The sequence below is a fragment of the Umbelopsis ramanniana genome, assembly GCF_025399195.1.
Source record: "Umbelopsis ramanniana AG unplaced genomic scaffold K450scaffold_41, whole genome shotgun sequence".
NCBI lineage: Eukaryota > Fungi > Mucoromycota > Umbelopsidomycetes > Umbelopsidales > Umbelopsidaceae > Umbelopsis > Umbelopsis ramanniana.
In genome coordinates this window covers 123,125-137,176 of record NW_026252127.1, presented here as the reverse complement: position 1 = coordinate 137,176, position 14,052 = coordinate 123,125, and the positions used below count along the sequence as shown (strand labels likewise).

The following is a 14,052-nucleotide window of genomic DNA, read 5'->3' as shown; positions in this document are numbered from 1 at the left end:
AAGCAGCGGAAAATTTACTGGACGCGACGTGTTCTTTGCGGTCAGCGAATAGAATTAAACCCCTCAAAAAAAACCCAGATTTAAACATACTAGGAAAGGTCTTTCAAGAAGTTGCTATGTTGTGTGGACGGAAAAAAATGATAATACAACAAAGAAGTGAAGAGAAGTTCTACAGACAGTAGTAAAAATGAAGAGATGAAGAATAGATAAAAAGTATATAATCGCTGAACCAAAAAACATACAATAGAGATGGAAGTAGAAATAAATACGCTGAAAGCTAGATCGAATGCCACCTTGGTCCTAAGGCAATAGATATTACATGTAAACGAATGGGGGAAAATTCCTGAAAGGTTTAGTATACGTAGAATTAAAAAATGGAAAAGAAGAGGATCTTCCATATAGAATGATTTTAACGGTAGGAACAACTTAAGCCATATCATCTGCTCATACACGACTAATGGTTAAGTCACTGGTCAAAATTGTCCTTCGTTGAATTTGTTTGATGACTCCTTCCTCAATATCGCTATCAGAATCCGTGTATTCTGTACCGTTTGAAGACTTTTTACCATCGTCTACACCTAGTCCGCTGTCAGATTTTGGAGTGGTGGAAGATACTATGCCATCAAACATGGACAACACTTCAGTCATAAACGTTGAATCAACTGGCAGGTCATCTTTGCCTGACGTCACGGGTATCGTTTGAATGGTTGATGAAACAGGTTGACTTTCATCACCTTTAGCAGCTTCCTCATTTTGAATGACTGACTCTTTACTTCTTGAGTCATCATTACCTATGGCAATCGTTGGGATAGCCGTTGACGTGGTCGACTCTAATGTGCTTCGGGATTGTAATTCTGATCCTGCGTCCATTTGCTGACGATCTGTCGTCTCTTCCCCAGCCTTTGACGTTACCGTGAGATCATTTGTTTCGTTTTCTTCTTCCTCAGTCTCCTCATCTGTCTGTCCTTCTTCTCCTTCATCATCACCTTCTTCCTCCTGCTGAAGCAGCTCCAAACGTCGCGTCTCGTCAATCAAGGCAACAATGTCTTGAGTAGTGCCGACGCCAGTTGTTACGAACGGATGCTATTGAACAAGAATTAACTATCATGCTGTAACAAAGAGTGGGTTTTTATATTGATCACTTTACCTTTAACAATACATCGGCTTCCGGTCGTTCAGCTGGATTAGGATTGGTACATTGCTTATAAAAGTCCATGAAGTTTTCGGACCATTTACTACCTTCCTTGAGTGGTGGCAGTCCATTGGAGGCGATTAAAAAGAGAGCCTAATGATAATAGTGAGTATGAATGAATGACAAAGTTTGATTTCCTGCACGTATGATCTCACATACCCTCAAAGGTGGATATTCAACATATGGAGGGTTGCCTTCCATCATTTCGATCAACAGCACACCCAAGCTCCATATATCAGCCTTGGCGTCATAATCCAGTCCTTTTATCACTTCAGGGGCCTATATGAAGGGATTAGCAACTATATACATGACCTTCTCAAACGAATGGAATATGGCCTACCATCCAGTATGGCGTTCCAACAACAGAGTTTCGTTTTGGCTGTTGTACGGATAGTTGCGCGCAGTGACCAAAATCGGCCAACTTTACTTCACCTCTAGTGTTGAACAAAATATTGTCGCTGCGGATGTCTCGATGAATTCGATTTAGTCGATGAATACGACAAAGTGCTCGTAAAATGTCCCTTGTAATACGAGCAATCTGTGCCTCAGATACATGAGGAACCTCATCGGGACTAATGGAAATTATATCCGCCAGAGAGACATCCATACACTCCATGACGACCCATAACTCAGTCTCGGTAAGGTAACTTGTGATATACTCTACTACGTTAGGGTGCCTGCTCATTTTCATAGTCGTTAATTCGTTTCGAATCTTGCTCATTTTCGCTTCAGCTGTTCGAGGGATAATTTTAACCGCAACCTATACATGATCTTTAGTTTACAGGTTCTTCCTAACATGCCGATGCTGTCTTCAAATGGTACTCACGGTTCTATTCGTCAGAGAATGCTTGGCTGCATACATGTTGCCCGATTCACCTTCCGCGATATGCGTCATATTTGTATATATACCATGAGGGTCGGTGGAATCAACGATATCGGCTTGAAAATCATAGAAATGCATTTTGTCAGTTCATGTTAGACATACAACTGATGATTAAAGTCATATTATCATGCGTAAACATACCTAGTTTGAAAGCATCCAATGGGTTGTCGACTTGTGTATCAGTATTTTCCGGATTCTCATCGTCTTCCTTAATCGCAGTGTTTGTGTTAATGTCAGTGGACACAATTGTGAGGGTGGGTTTGGTATCTTGATCAGCTCCTCGAGGCGATTCCAACGGCGAGTCTGGAGAAACAGACATATATCCTATTTCTTGTACATCGTCAGTTGACTTTAGATCGTTGATCGATTGCTTCTTTGATAGTCTAGATGAACGAGATCGAGAAGGTGGTGCAAACCCAATGGGAAGACTCGACGTTCTTGACTTCATTTTGCTGATGGATTTTTGTGACGGATTTTCATCCTTATTACTTTCTTCGACACCATTTGCGGATGCTTTTGGGACGTCTTTCGGACGGTTATCACCTGCAGCATTTTCCTTTTCTTTCGCTGATGTTGTCGTCGGTTGTTTTGGTCGTTGTGGTTGCTGTTGTTGCTGTAAGGAACCTGGCATGCGCAGCTGCATAATCTGTGCTACAGTCTGCGGGTGAGAATTGATAACATCTTTTGGTACCCCTGATGCTTCCAATATATCTGCCCATCCAGGTGGTAGACCCTGCATCCAGCGATGAAAGTTATTAGACACGGGATTTATGAATGCGACACAATGCAGCTTTACTCAGAAACGCTTGTTCTTACCGTGAAACCGACACGACTTTGATCTACTTGAACATGTACATTATGCTGGACATTAAATGGAGTGCCGATCTGATTAGCTGCTTGGTTCGAAGTTGTTCGGGGTGGTGTTGATACTAAACAGACAAGACGACGATTCGGTAAAACAATCAGATAATGAAATTCTTCAGATGCGCAATTGAAAATACGCCGAATTATACCTTTGGATGCGGGTGATGGTACAAGGTGTGGGTTTATAAATGTGGTATTTAGAATATCGTCGCTAGGCAGTGATTCTTGCCATACATCCGGCAATCCCTATTCAAACAGAGTGAAGTTGGCACATGTTAGGAGGTTCAAGGCAATGCTGTGTATCATACAATTAAGAGTTTAAAACTTACCATGAACTTTCCATTCTGCCTATTATACTCGACATGAATTCCATGTTCGAATTCTGTGGGTTTGCCGATGTCGAGAATGCGCTCACCATATTTCTTCTTCCAACTAGATGCTTTTGATGCTTTGCTAGCCATACTGACATTCGAGGCGTTACTGTGATGATAAACACGATGACCACTACCCAGGGTCTCGTTTGAGCCTTTTTTCCTTAGGCTCCTGATGGATGGACTACCCATTGCGGAGGGATGTAAACTGCTTATAGAAGGTCGGGAATCCGAGTACTGTGAACGCCAGTCGCGATCCTTGTCTCGGGAATGAAAGGTAGACGAACCGTTAGCGATGGGTTGTGAATAAGGAAGGCGTGTTGAAGACGAGGATGTCGGCCCAGATGATACGGTATTGCCCATGTTGCTAGTAGATGCACACTGTTCTGTTGGTTCCGACCTATTTGAAGTAGACGGTGGGGAGGTCGAGGGACACCTCTTCTGATATTCAGGCCGAATAGCTGAGCTCAGCTAAAAAGACCGGGAGGTATATAAGAAAGCTCTTTATCGTCGAGATGAGCGTTGCTGTGGGAATAAAATTGAGTGACTTGATCCTCAAAATCCTTAAAGATGAGTTTATGCAGATGCAGTTTTTGTGGGTGAAGGCACAAAAAAATGGTGGATAAAATTTCTGAACTCCACTCCAGTGAAGGGGCGATCACATAACCGTTCGCTCTGACCACGCTACTTCCTCTGGTCAAACGTATTTCTTTAATTCCATTAAACTTGATGTGAACTTCATATTTCTCTAATGCAATTGCTATTCTATCGTGTGCATCAATTGCACTTGATACCTGTGTTACACGTTTTGTCTAGCCGCTTGACTCAATGAGGTTAATGATGCAACCGATCTACTGGTCTATCTTTCCAAGTCTTTATTATACTTTGTTCTGATGATAATGTTTTGTTAAATTAGACTTCTTGTACATTTTCAAGCAAGTACAATGTATATCACATAAATTATGAGCGTTCATCCCAATTGCCGTCGTGACACAGACCTATGTTATTGGGTTAGGGTTCTGACTACAAAAAATATCAGCGTCATGCCTTGAAGATTTTCCTCAACTCAAAGTCTCGTCAACTCCAACAAAGCAATGCAAAGGTAATTTGCAGATCAGTAGAATTTAATCTATTTTTATTCTCCACCAACCCTTCAAACTAACTAATCCAATTTTCATTCTGATTCACCTCTATCCATCTTAACAACAGATGCAGAACCAAAATGCTTTAGGAGAGATCATATTACCTTCGCAATCAACCTCGGCTATTCCAATTGTTGCACCTCCATCAGAAATTGGAACTGGACCCACAACACCAAAGTCACCCACACTAAAGAACTCGGTAGCCACCAAGCGTATGTTAATCATTTCCTTGTCAGCTAACAATAACGATTATGAATTTCAACCTGACACTCAACTGCATGCTTTGCTTTTTGATTGCACTTCAGCTTCTACTTCTGGAAAACGACTTTGCCGTAATATCATTATCCATGGGTACTGTAAATTTGAAGGGAAAGGCTGTGAGTTCAACCATGATGTGGTAAGGGCATCTTAACCGGTTTTCAGCATCGTTTTCATCACCGCCTTTTGACTCATTTTATCGATTAGAACAAACCTGTCGCACCAAAGAGTCCGGAAACGTAAGTATTGTAGTGATATGGTGATTAAGCATATTGTGATTTACTCCAAAAGGTACTGATGCAATCCGTCATATATCACATTATTTTTTACGCGCCTTGAGCAGTAAGCCTAAGCTACGCGTTAATTCGCCAGCCTTCAAACCCTCCACACCTTCATCAGTATCTGCTGATGCTCCTGTCTTTGTCCCCAAAGCCCCAGGTAAAAAGAAATCATATTCTTATTTCGATACGCTGAAGTTTACGGTAATAATGCCTTGCCGCTACATTAGATGCCTCGTTGTCATCCTCAGCTGCTGGTATGTTGTAGTACAATGTCAACCAATAAGCGACCGTAAACCATCATTTATTTATGCGCTTATTTCAATAGCTTTCCAAGCCGATCAAGCATTCGATCCAAAGTAAATCAATGAGCTAACATTAATATGACACTATCCGGCATATGGAATCTCATCATCTATTTCTTCCTTAACAGTGTCCGAGATTACACCCCTAATGCTCCGTATTTTTCACCGCAAAGTCAAACACAAAGCTATGCGTCTCAACCAAATAATGTAGCCAGCCTCGCCAATAACTTCTCTCAATTTGGTTTCGGTGATGTAAGTGACGGTTTGACTGAATCTCGATGCTGTTATTCCAAATAATGACAAAGGATATCTCCAACTAGGCATCACCAATGCAACCTGATATGACACCAATGGCCGCACAGGCCACTCAGCAAGCACGACCCTTCAATGGCAATATGTTCGATTCAACTCAAATGGATCCCTACTACTATCAGAACCAGCAAGTTTATCCACAGCAGCCAGTAAGTTTACTAATACATGTCCACGTGGTTCAAAATTCATGCTTGAAAACATCTCACCAAACCGATCTACTAGCTGCAACATCACTTGTATAGCACCCCCCTTCCGCATGTAACCAATTTACATCCCCATCAAAAGTCGATACATGCATTCTTCATGTCAGATAGTCTGAGGGAAGAGCTGACAGAAAGAAACGAAGCTCTGCTTAAGACGGGTAAATACACACCGATCCATGTAAATCTGACGACTTTCGATTACTTACGACGTACCCAATTCTAGCTCCTGATTTAAATCTTCCGCAAGAACTGCATGTATACCATTCTCTTTATCCGTTGGATTTTCAGCAGGAGAAATCCAGCCAGCTTTTTGGCCACACAACTTCTGTTTACAAAGCAATGTGTACATTGGATGGTCGAACCTATGCACTAAGACGTATTGAAGGTAGGGCAGTCATTCATAAGAGAGAAACTAGGTTACTGCACAGCCGGTATCTTACACTTTAAATTTCTAGGATTTCGATTGATGAACGAGCTAGCAATGTCCACAATTGAAAATTGGAGGCGTATAAGGCATGCCAATATTGTATCTGTTCGCGAGGCATTCACAACAAAGGCCTTTGGAGATCACTGTAAGTGGGGTTTTTCCAAAGAGTCGCTAGCAGCCACGGTGTCGACCTAACTTGGTTTTTTCGTTCTAGCTCTCATTTTCGTTTACGACTATCATCCATGTTCTACCACACTTTTCCAAGCTCATTTTAGCAATGAAGCACAGCAGACTGGCGGGAACATTTCAGAAAAAATTATTTGGAGCTATATCACGCAGATCACTTCAGCTTTGAAGGCCATACACTCATCCAGTCTTGCTGCACGAGTGATTGATCCAACCAAAATTTTGCTGACTGGTAAAAATAGGTAAGTAGCGCATGTAACGGGAGAGGTATGGGGAATATGGTTACTCAGGCGTCATTTCTATTATAGAATACGATTAAATTGTTGTGGAGTGCTAGACACAATCAAGTTTGATGGCGGCCAGAATCTTGCTCGATTCCAGGTTAGCATCGACGTCAAATATCAACAGCAAAACACACCAGCACTCATGACTGACTTTCTTTTCATTGATACTAATAGCAAGAAGACCTATTGGCATTTGGTAAACTGATTGTTGCTCTGGCATGCAATTCACTACAAGCAATTCAGAATCTCCCAAATTCGTTTGAGTATATCAGCCATTTTTACTCGCCAGACCTCAAGAATGTCATTCTGTATCTTTTGAGTAAGCCCATGCCTACAAAGTCCATCGACGAGGTCATCTCCTTGATTGGTCCCAAGATATTGCACGAAATAGACAGTGCGCATCAGTACGTATTCCGATTGCCATCAACAGGCTTTTCCTTAATTGTGGTTTTGAAGCTAAATCGTTCCTTTTGCAATTTCAGTCACAGCGACTTCTTGGAGAGCGAGCTGAGTAGGGAATTAGAAAACGGTCGCCTTTTCCGACTATTGATGAAGATGAACTTTATCAATGAGCGCCCAGAGTACGTACTATTCTACATCAGTTTTCGAAATTTTCTTTCGATAGCATTGCTGAGCAATCTTACTTTTTCTTTTAGGTTTGATATGGATCCTAGCTGGTCAGAAACCGGTGATAGATATATCATCAAATTATTCAGAGATTATGTTTTCCATCAAGTAAACGAGAATGGAGCTCCTGCTTTAGACATGGTTCATGTCCTGACTTGTCTCAACAAGGTAAGCGGAAAAATGGCCTGATGTTGAGATCTCAATGCGTATCGTTTGACTTACTGAGCCGTTCTTTTGCGCAGCTGGATGTCGGAGTGGATGAAAAAATTATGCTGATGTCCAGAGACGAACAATCATGTTTAATTGTTAGTTATAAAGAAATTAAGAACTGTATAATATCTGCCTTTAACGACTTGAGGTCTGGAAGGAAATGAATAAAAATAAAAATAAAAACAGCCGTATACATTTGGCTTGCACCGCTAATACTCATGGTGGAAAGGGGAATACAACATTAAGCCACATCAACAGCGCGCTAAGTATATCACGGGCATGGGCATAAAAAGCACCTTCAAATCAACATATTTTTTCGTTATTCTTCCACCTCTCCTAATAACAATCAAACGTTGCCTTACCACGAATGAGTGCAGCCCGGCGATCATACTTTTGTCATCATTGTGAAGCACCAATTGTTTTAAACCACCGTGGGCAACGGCCGTCTTGTCCGCAATGTAACCAAGAGGTAACTGGTATCTGCAATATTCTATTTATTCAGCTTTCTACTTAAGCTGCTGTCCCTTTTTTCCTTCCTTCACTAATTGCTATCATATACTCTTATTCAACTTATAGTTCATCGAGGAGGTTGATATTGAAAATTTTCTCTTTGTTCGCTAAATTTATTATTAAGTACCTTTTTTTCGTCAGCTTACCGATGTGCCGAGAAGAAACCCAAGCTCAGTAGCACTGCGCATGCAGCAAAGTCGAAGCTCTTCCTCTTATTCTGTGATTCCTATCGACGCCAATGTTTTCTTCTCTCCATTACTGCAAGCAATTCTTGTAAACAATGATAGCCGACGGCGCAGACAAGCTTCACATATTCCACCTCCCAACACTAGTGGCGTTACTAACACTTTACCTGTCGTTATGATTAACACCACCAGATGGGTTTATACTTCAGTCATAGCAGACAGGATGCCTATGGATTCACCTTACGAATATGGGTATAGAAACTTTCTATTGCTAATCCATCTGTGTCTCCTATTCGAATTACCTTTAATTTAAATCAACAGTCATAATGGAATGCGACAAGATACTCACAATCTACAACCGCAAACAAATAGCTCGGTAAGGGCCAATACACCCAGGTCAGGAAACACATCACAGCACGTCAATATGTGAGTAACACCTATATGGCAGTCATTAACAATAGGATTGCTTCTTAATCATGTGAATGTCCTACGTAGTTCGATACAAAGACCTGCTCCAGTTCATTCACCTCCTCTTTTCGCGTCTGTCGGTACCGAAAACGATCGAATTGTCAAAGTATCAATGACAGATACAGAACTTGGTACGTTTTTCCATATTTCCATCTTATATATCGTTTATGCTAAACAATCTCATTGCTATAACAGCGGTAATGCCATCATGTGCTGTTTGCAAGGAAGACTATCGCATGGGGGAAAGAGCGCTTAAACTTCCATGCTACCATGTGTACCACCGCGACTGTATAAAACCTTGGTTAAAGAGGAAAAAAACATGTCCACTCTGGTAAGATGATACAATTTCACGAAACTCATGAAGAATGTATTTTCATCCTCGTCTTTTGACTAGCCGACGCTACGTAGAGTATAAGTCTTCATCTTCTTCTACACGGTCAACAAATGCTGTGGCAGCCCAAGCTTAACAAAATTAACTTCCAAGAACGAATATATTGTATATATTTAATATCCTTTACCAATATGAACATAAAGAAAAAAGAAGCAAGTAAAGTTTACTTATAATTTGAGCACATACAATTTGAGCACATACCCCTAAAGCAAAGAAATTAAACAGAGGAAGTTGCGATTGACGGGGCTCGAAACTGAATTTGAAATAATTCGCTCTATGTGCAGACGGGTGGTTTGCCTCTGACGGATCCTCCTTTCATCTCTATATTCAATGGCTGCTACTCGCGTAAGTAGTCATGACTCTCAGAACAGATTATTGGCAGTCTTGTAGATGATGGATGAATGCAATTGTACATGGATTATCGACATACCGCAAATTTTACCTTCGTAAACCCCCCCACCAGACATCCGACACCCTAAGCTCCATCCATCATAAAAATCCATCCATCCACTTCTCGACTATACCTCTCGATATACGGCCACCATCGAAAGCGATCCATATATAATGAATATCTAAACATCCTTTTTCGATACGAAAAATAACGGCGACATTGCATTCAGTACAATTCACATTGCCAAAATTATAGCATTGGGGAAATGGGACACTGATGAAATTTAATCGCTAACTTTTTCACTTTCAATTTTCATATTCCTCTATACGCATTGATTTCTATCACCAACAGTTGAACGAATACCAGGTTTGTAGTCACCACTTGGACTATTCTTTTAACGCAAGTGCATAAGCTTACTTTTTTTGCTACATTGTAGGTGGTCGGCCGTAAGCTCCCTTCCGAGCAGGAACCCGTCCCCAAGCTCTTCAGAATGAGACTCTTCGCTCCCAACGATGTTGTTGCCAAGTCTCGTTTCTGGTATTTCCTCAAGAAGCTCCGCAAGGTCAAGAAGGCTGCTGGTGAGATCGTCTCTGTCAACTTGGTAAGATAATTCTCTCTTGGAGCACAATGATGTTGTACGAGAATGGTACTAACAGCACTCTATAGATCCACGAGAAGCGTCCTGAGCAAATTAAGAACTACGGTATCTGGCTCCGTTACGACTCTCGCTCCGGCACTCACAACATGTACAAGGAGTACCGTGAGATGTCCCGCTGCGAAGCTGTTGTTTCCTGCTACCAGGACATGGCTGCCCGTCACCGTGCTCGCTTTAGATCTGTCCAGATCATCCGCGTTGCTGAGGTCTCCAACGCCGATGTTCGTCGTCCTTACATCAAGCAGCTCCTTACCCCCAAGCTTACCTTCCCTCTTCCTCACCGTGTTATCCGTGCTCAAAAGGGCAACCGCGCTTTGTTCTCTGCCAAGCGTCCCAGCACTTATTACTAAATCGTTTCATAGCCAGCTGCTGTAGTTTTGTACGAACTGAGCTACTTTCTTGCTCATTTATTTTCGTTTCAATCCGCCATTAAAATAAATCTGATAAAATGGACATAATTGCTACTGGTTTGTTTGAGTGATTCACTGAATGTGTGTATACGACAAGTTTCTATCGGTATTTAAGGACGACTTGATGTATGCCTGGTTGCTTGACAAGCAGCTGGCTAACACACGAGAACAAACTCCGCCCATAAATACAGTTTCGTGGCAACACGTAAACTAAGTTGATCCATCTCATCCATTGACAATGGTAAGGCTCAAATCAAACCAAATTTATACAAGCACTGAACCAAGCTTATCAACCTATCTTTAAAATTAACAGACGGCAACAACTAGTCAAACCATAGAAACTCATCATGAAGACATGATTGTAAGTTTTATCACAGTTCATCTACGCCTTACAACACATCACTATACTTACCGACTGCATTTTACCTTTAACAACAATCCCATATTATTTTACAGCATGATGCCCAGCTAGACTATTATTCGCGTCGACTCGCAACTGCTTCATCAGACCGTACTATCAAGATCTTTGACGTTGATGGCGACAAGCAACAACTAGTGGAGACTTTGAAGGGGTAGGTGAATCAACTTACAGGCTGACCTACAATCTTTTGCATTACCTCTTTCAACTCACACCATCTTAATTCTCCAGACATGATGGCCCTGTTTGGCAAGTTGCCTGGGCTCACCCTAAGTTTGGCAGCATCCTCGCTTCTTGCTCCTATGATGGCCGCGTCTTTATATGGAAGGAACAAAACGGCGCCTGGTCAAAGATCAAGGAACATACTGCTCACACTGCCTCAGGTATGATACTAGCTTTGATGAATGATATCTTTGGACAGATATTTATACAATATTCATCATTTCGAATACAGTGAATTCGATCTCTTGGGCTCCACATGAACTTGGTCCAATCTTGGCATGTGCTTCATCTGATGGAAAGGTCTCAACTCTCGAGTACAAAGGTAAGCGGAGAAACCCTATAGTTTTTGGAAATGTGACATGTAGATCAGATCGAGTGAACATAGCTTCTATGGATCTAGATGATGGCTCCTGGGACACGGTCTCCTTCGACGCCCATACCATAGGATGCAATGCGGTCAGCTGGGCCCCATCCGCAATTCCAGGATCATTAGTGCAAGTAACAGGCGGTGCACCCAACGTCAATATTGTCAATCGCTTTGCATCTGCTGGTTGCGATAATTTGATCAAGATCTGGTCTTGGAAGTGAGTATTGATGGGACATGCGTTGAATGTGGTCGAGCAATTGTACCATCGTCGCTAATGAATGAATTACAGGGAGGACTTGAATACATGGAAGGAAGAGGAAACTCTAGATGGACATTCAGATTGGGTTCGTGATGTCTCTTGGGCTCCTAATATCGGCCTTCCCAAGAGCTACCTTGCTAGTTGTTCTCAGGTATGGACTTGAAAATTGTCCTTCGCTGATTCTTCTCTCTCTTCACTCGATACTGACACTCAAGGGTTTGCAGGACAAGACTGTGCTTATCTGGACGCAAGATACCCCAACCTCAAAATGGGTGAAGAAGAGTCTCAGACAAGAGAAATTCCCAGATGTTGTTTGGCGAGTGAGTTGGTCATTGTCCGGTAACATCCTTGCTGTCTCGTCAGGCGATAACAAGGTGACTTTGTGGAAAGAAAATCTGTCTGGAGACTGGGAATGTGTTAGCGAACTAGAGGAAAATGCCTGAACAAAGTAATATTATGACCATTGACAATAAATGAATACTTCTGTGGTGTACAATCTAAAGATGGACGTGAAGAACCTGTTGTTGCTGAAGCCCTGACCAAAAATTACATCCTGTTCCATGACTGCTCCACCGTCAATTAGCTTTCATGCATTATGGGGCCAGAAGTAACACTCAATTACGCCAAAAAAAAAAATAGTGAGGCAGAAAAAAAAAGTTGCGGGTTATGTGGATTGAACACATGACCTTCAGATCTTCAGTCTGACGCTCTCCCAACTGAGCTAAACCCGCTTTTCCTTATTTGGAAATTAGCTATAATGTACATATGTCCAATAACAATGCAGTTACCGATGTTTACAGGTCATTGTTTTTAACTATTTCAGTACCAAATTAGATACTTCATGGTCTCAAATTTTACGATATAGTACAAGCAAGTTGTAAAAAAAAATTGAAAGGTATTTTTCATGAATATGGTAGGTCTGGTGACACTTTAAGCTCTGTATGCAGCTCCAAATTGATGATATCGCATTTATTCGCAATTTTGTGTATGAGTAACATACATATTTCGGCAACTGACATAATAAGCTCTAAAATATAGTTTAAATTGTAATGTACGAACGGCCTGAACTTGTTGTTATCTGAATTATACGTTTTAAAGTTTACTTTGTACTGTGAATCTCCGATATATGTTGGACATATATACACATTGGTGTGTCCATACGTTTTTAACATTAGAGCAACTACACTGCTAATCCCTCCTTCCGCAAATGGTGTACGACCTTTCAAAGGCAAAATATTCTCCCTCGGTGAATCTTCTGTCACCGGAATTACGAGTTTTTAGTTCTTTGATGACTACCTTCAGAATCAACCAAAGTCATGTCAGAGCCTTGATCCACGAGATCATATCCTTGCTGGTACGAACTAATGCCACTATGAATAGAACCTTTGCAAGACATCATCATCTGATGAGACCATTGTAGTAGCCGGTATAGCCAAAACATAACTGCAGCTATCAGAGGCAAAAAGAGAAGTAAAGCCATATTCTCCTGAAGCTTGCTTGGCGGGATATATCTTTGAGGAACTACCACAACTTTCAGTGCATTGTTATTGGAATAATAGCAAACAACCTCTTCATTTTTTATATAGGCGATGGTTGGGTCGAGTCCAGTTAGGATACTAGTTTCTAGCGACGTTTCGAATGACAATGGAGAGGTGTATGTATAGCTGACCGACACTTCTAGTCCACGAGGTGTTATATGCGTGTCTTGAATTGTGCACATGGTTTTTGCAATGTTGTTTGTTTCGTCTTCTTTGAGGATATTTCCACGGAAAAATACGGTGGCTAACGATGCCATTAGCAGGGCAGCCAATGTGAAAGCGAACACAGTCATACGCTGACCCTCAGAGCCTAATTTTTCATACCAGCCAAATATCATGCCCCAGACGAAATTAGCAATGGAAAGAAAAGAAAGAAGTCGTCCAGAGAGAAAAGATAAACATTTACACACCGAAAACTGAAAAGCTTTTGCGTTACCTAACCGCACATACTCAGCTCGCAGCTGACTCATTATCCACGATGAACCTTTAAGCCACATTCTCTTCACGAAGGTACTGAAGTCTTGACAGGTTAAAAGCCGTCAGAATTAGCATTGCTTTTGCGAATATAGTCATCCCAACTCCGATTTTTCCATTACCCACTTGTGTCTGCCAGTTAAAACGGGTCGAAAGAGAACTTCCATTAACATGTATTTAAAGCTCTGCATTAGCAACATTTTATGATAGGCACATCTTTTC

At 41.5% G+C, this 14,052-nt stretch overlaps 6 protein-coding genes and 1 non-coding gene across 7 annotated transcripts; 4 read left to right on the top strand and 3 right to left on the bottom strand.

The window, feature by feature from the left end:
• Positions 1–91: 91 nt before the first annotated feature.
• On the bottom strand, positions 92–3,926 carry K450DRAFT_248488 (uncharacterized protein). The gene is made up of 9 exons (XM_051590238.1): positions 3,269–3,926; positions 3,089–3,185; positions 2,892–3,004; positions 2,217–2,808; positions 2,019–2,131; positions 1,533–1,952; positions 1,352–1,471; positions 1,148–1,285; positions 92–1,083 (listed from the first exon to the last, which is right to left on the bottom strand). Exons 1-9 carry the CDS (start codon positions 3,671–3,673, stop codon positions 445–447), a joined length of 2,637 nt encoding a protein of 878 aa, XP_051443181.1. The 5' UTR covers positions 3,674–3,926; the 3' UTR covers positions 92–444.
• A 501-nt stretch (positions 3,927–4,427) lies between these two features.
• K450DRAFT_248479 (uncharacterized protein) lies at positions 4,428–7,757 on the top strand. Its single transcript, XM_051590237.1, has 17 exons — positions 4,428–4,664; positions 4,758–4,849; positions 4,939–4,949; positions 5,054–5,148; positions 5,219–5,245; positions 5,317–5,347; positions 5,422–5,545; positions 5,614–5,754; positions 5,828–5,966; positions 6,032–6,193; positions 6,264–6,380; positions 6,450–6,663; positions 6,730–6,802; positions 6,880–7,109; positions 7,188–7,286; positions 7,362–7,500; positions 7,575–7,757. Exons 1-17 carry the CDS (start codon positions 4,520–4,522, stop codon positions 7,704–7,706), a joined length of 1,971 nt encoding a protein of 656 aa, XP_051443180.1. The 5' UTR covers positions 4,428–4,519; the 3' UTR covers positions 7,707–7,757.
• Positions 7,758–7,863: 106 nt separating this feature from the next.
• On the top strand, positions 7,864–9,252 carry K450DRAFT_248467 (uncharacterized protein). Its single transcript, XM_051590236.1, has 7 exons — positions 7,864–8,011; positions 8,119–8,130; positions 8,194–8,489; positions 8,559–8,633; positions 8,733–8,836; positions 8,901–9,036; positions 9,100–9,252. The coding sequence occupies exons 1-7, from the start codon at positions 7,910–7,912 to the stop codon at positions 9,170–9,172; spliced, it is 798 nt and encodes a 265-aa protein (XP_051443179.1). The 5' UTR covers positions 7,864–7,909; the 3' UTR covers positions 9,173–9,252.
• A 174-nt stretch (positions 9,253–9,426) lies between these two features.
• Positions 9,427–10,492, top strand: K450DRAFT_248463 (uncharacterized protein; the record flags this gene model as incomplete). The annotated part of the gene is made up of 4 exons (XM_051590235.1): positions 9,427–9,441; positions 9,839–9,853; positions 9,924–10,088; positions 10,154–10,492. The coding sequence occupies 4 exons, from the start codon at positions 9,427–9,429 to the stop codon at positions 10,490–10,492; spliced, it is 534 nt and encodes a 177-aa protein (XP_051443178.1).
• Positions 10,493–10,740: 248 nt separating this feature from the next.
• Positions 10,741–12,325, top strand: K450DRAFT_248447 (uncharacterized protein). Its single transcript, XM_051590234.1, has 8 exons — positions 10,741–10,793; positions 10,866–10,913; positions 11,009–11,124; positions 11,202–11,353; positions 11,425–11,514; positions 11,593–11,776; positions 11,849–11,969; positions 12,043–12,325. Exons 1-8 carry the CDS (start codon positions 10,791–10,793, stop codon positions 12,259–12,261), a joined length of 933 nt encoding a protein of 310 aa, XP_051443177.1. The 5' UTR covers positions 10,741–10,790; the 3' UTR covers positions 12,262–12,325.
• A 151-nt stretch (positions 12,326–12,476) lies between these two features.
• K450DRAFT_t70 lies at positions 12,477–12,549 on the bottom strand. Its single transcript has one exon. It is a non-coding gene; the product is annotated as a tRNA-Phe (tRNA).
• Positions 12,550–12,760: 211 nt separating this feature from the next.
• K450DRAFT_248446 (uncharacterized protein) lies at positions 12,761–13,703 on the bottom strand. The gene has a single exon (XM_051590233.1). The coding sequence runs from the start codon at positions 13,692–13,694 to the stop codon at positions 13,086–13,088; it is 609 nt and encodes a 202-aa protein (XP_051443176.1). The 5' UTR covers positions 13,695–13,703; the 3' UTR covers positions 12,761–13,085.
• Between the last annotated feature and the right edge of the window lie 349 nt (positions 13,704–14,052).

Coding starts and splice junctions, on each gene's coding strand:
- K450DRAFT_248488 (XM_051590238.1), bottom strand. CDS start 3,673: ATGGGCAATACCGTATCATCTGGGCCGACATCCTCGTCTTCAACACGC. Junction 1,953..2,018: donor ATTCTCTGACGAATAGAACC/GTGAGTACCATT, acceptor GATCATGTATAG/GTTGCGGTTAAAATTATCCC. Junction 1,472..1,532: donor TTGGAACGCCATACTGGATG/GTAGGCCATATT, acceptor CCCTTCATATAG/GCCCCTGAAGTGATAAAAGG.
- K450DRAFT_248479 (XM_051590237.1), top strand. CDS start 4,520: ATGCAGAACCAAAATGCTTTAGGAGAGATCATATTACCTTCGCAATCA. Junction 5,967..6,031: donor CGAAGCTCTGCTTAAGACGG/GTAAATACACAC, acceptor ACCCAATTCTAG/CTCCTGATTTAAATCTTCCG. Junction 6,381..6,449: donor AAAGGCCTTTGGAGATCACT/GTAAGTGGGGTT, acceptor TTTTCGTTCTAG/CTCTCATTTTCGTTTACGAC.
- K450DRAFT_248467 (XM_051590236.1), top strand. CDS start 7,910: ATGAGTGCAGCCCGGCGATCATACTTTTGTCATCATTGTGAAGCACCA. Junction 8,634..8,732: donor GTAAGGGCCAATACACCCAG/GTCAGGAAACAC, acceptor TGTCCTACGTAG/TTCGATACAAAGACCTGCTC. Junction 9,037..9,099: donor AAAAAAACATGTCCACTCTG/GTAAGATGATAC, acceptor TCTTTTGACTAG/CCGACGCTACGTAGAGTATA.
- K450DRAFT_248447 (XM_051590234.1), top strand. Junction 11,354..11,424: donor TACTGCTCACACTGCCTCAG/GTATGATACTAG, acceptor TTTCGAATACAG/TGAATTCGATCTCTTGGGCT. Junction 11,777..11,848: donor ATCAAGATCTGGTCTTGGAA/GTGAGTATTGAT, acceptor AATGAATTACAG/GGAGGACTTGAATACATGGA.
- K450DRAFT_248446 (XM_051590233.1), bottom strand. CDS start 13,694: ATGATATTTGGCTGGTATGAAAAATTAGGCTCTGAGGGTCAGCGTATG.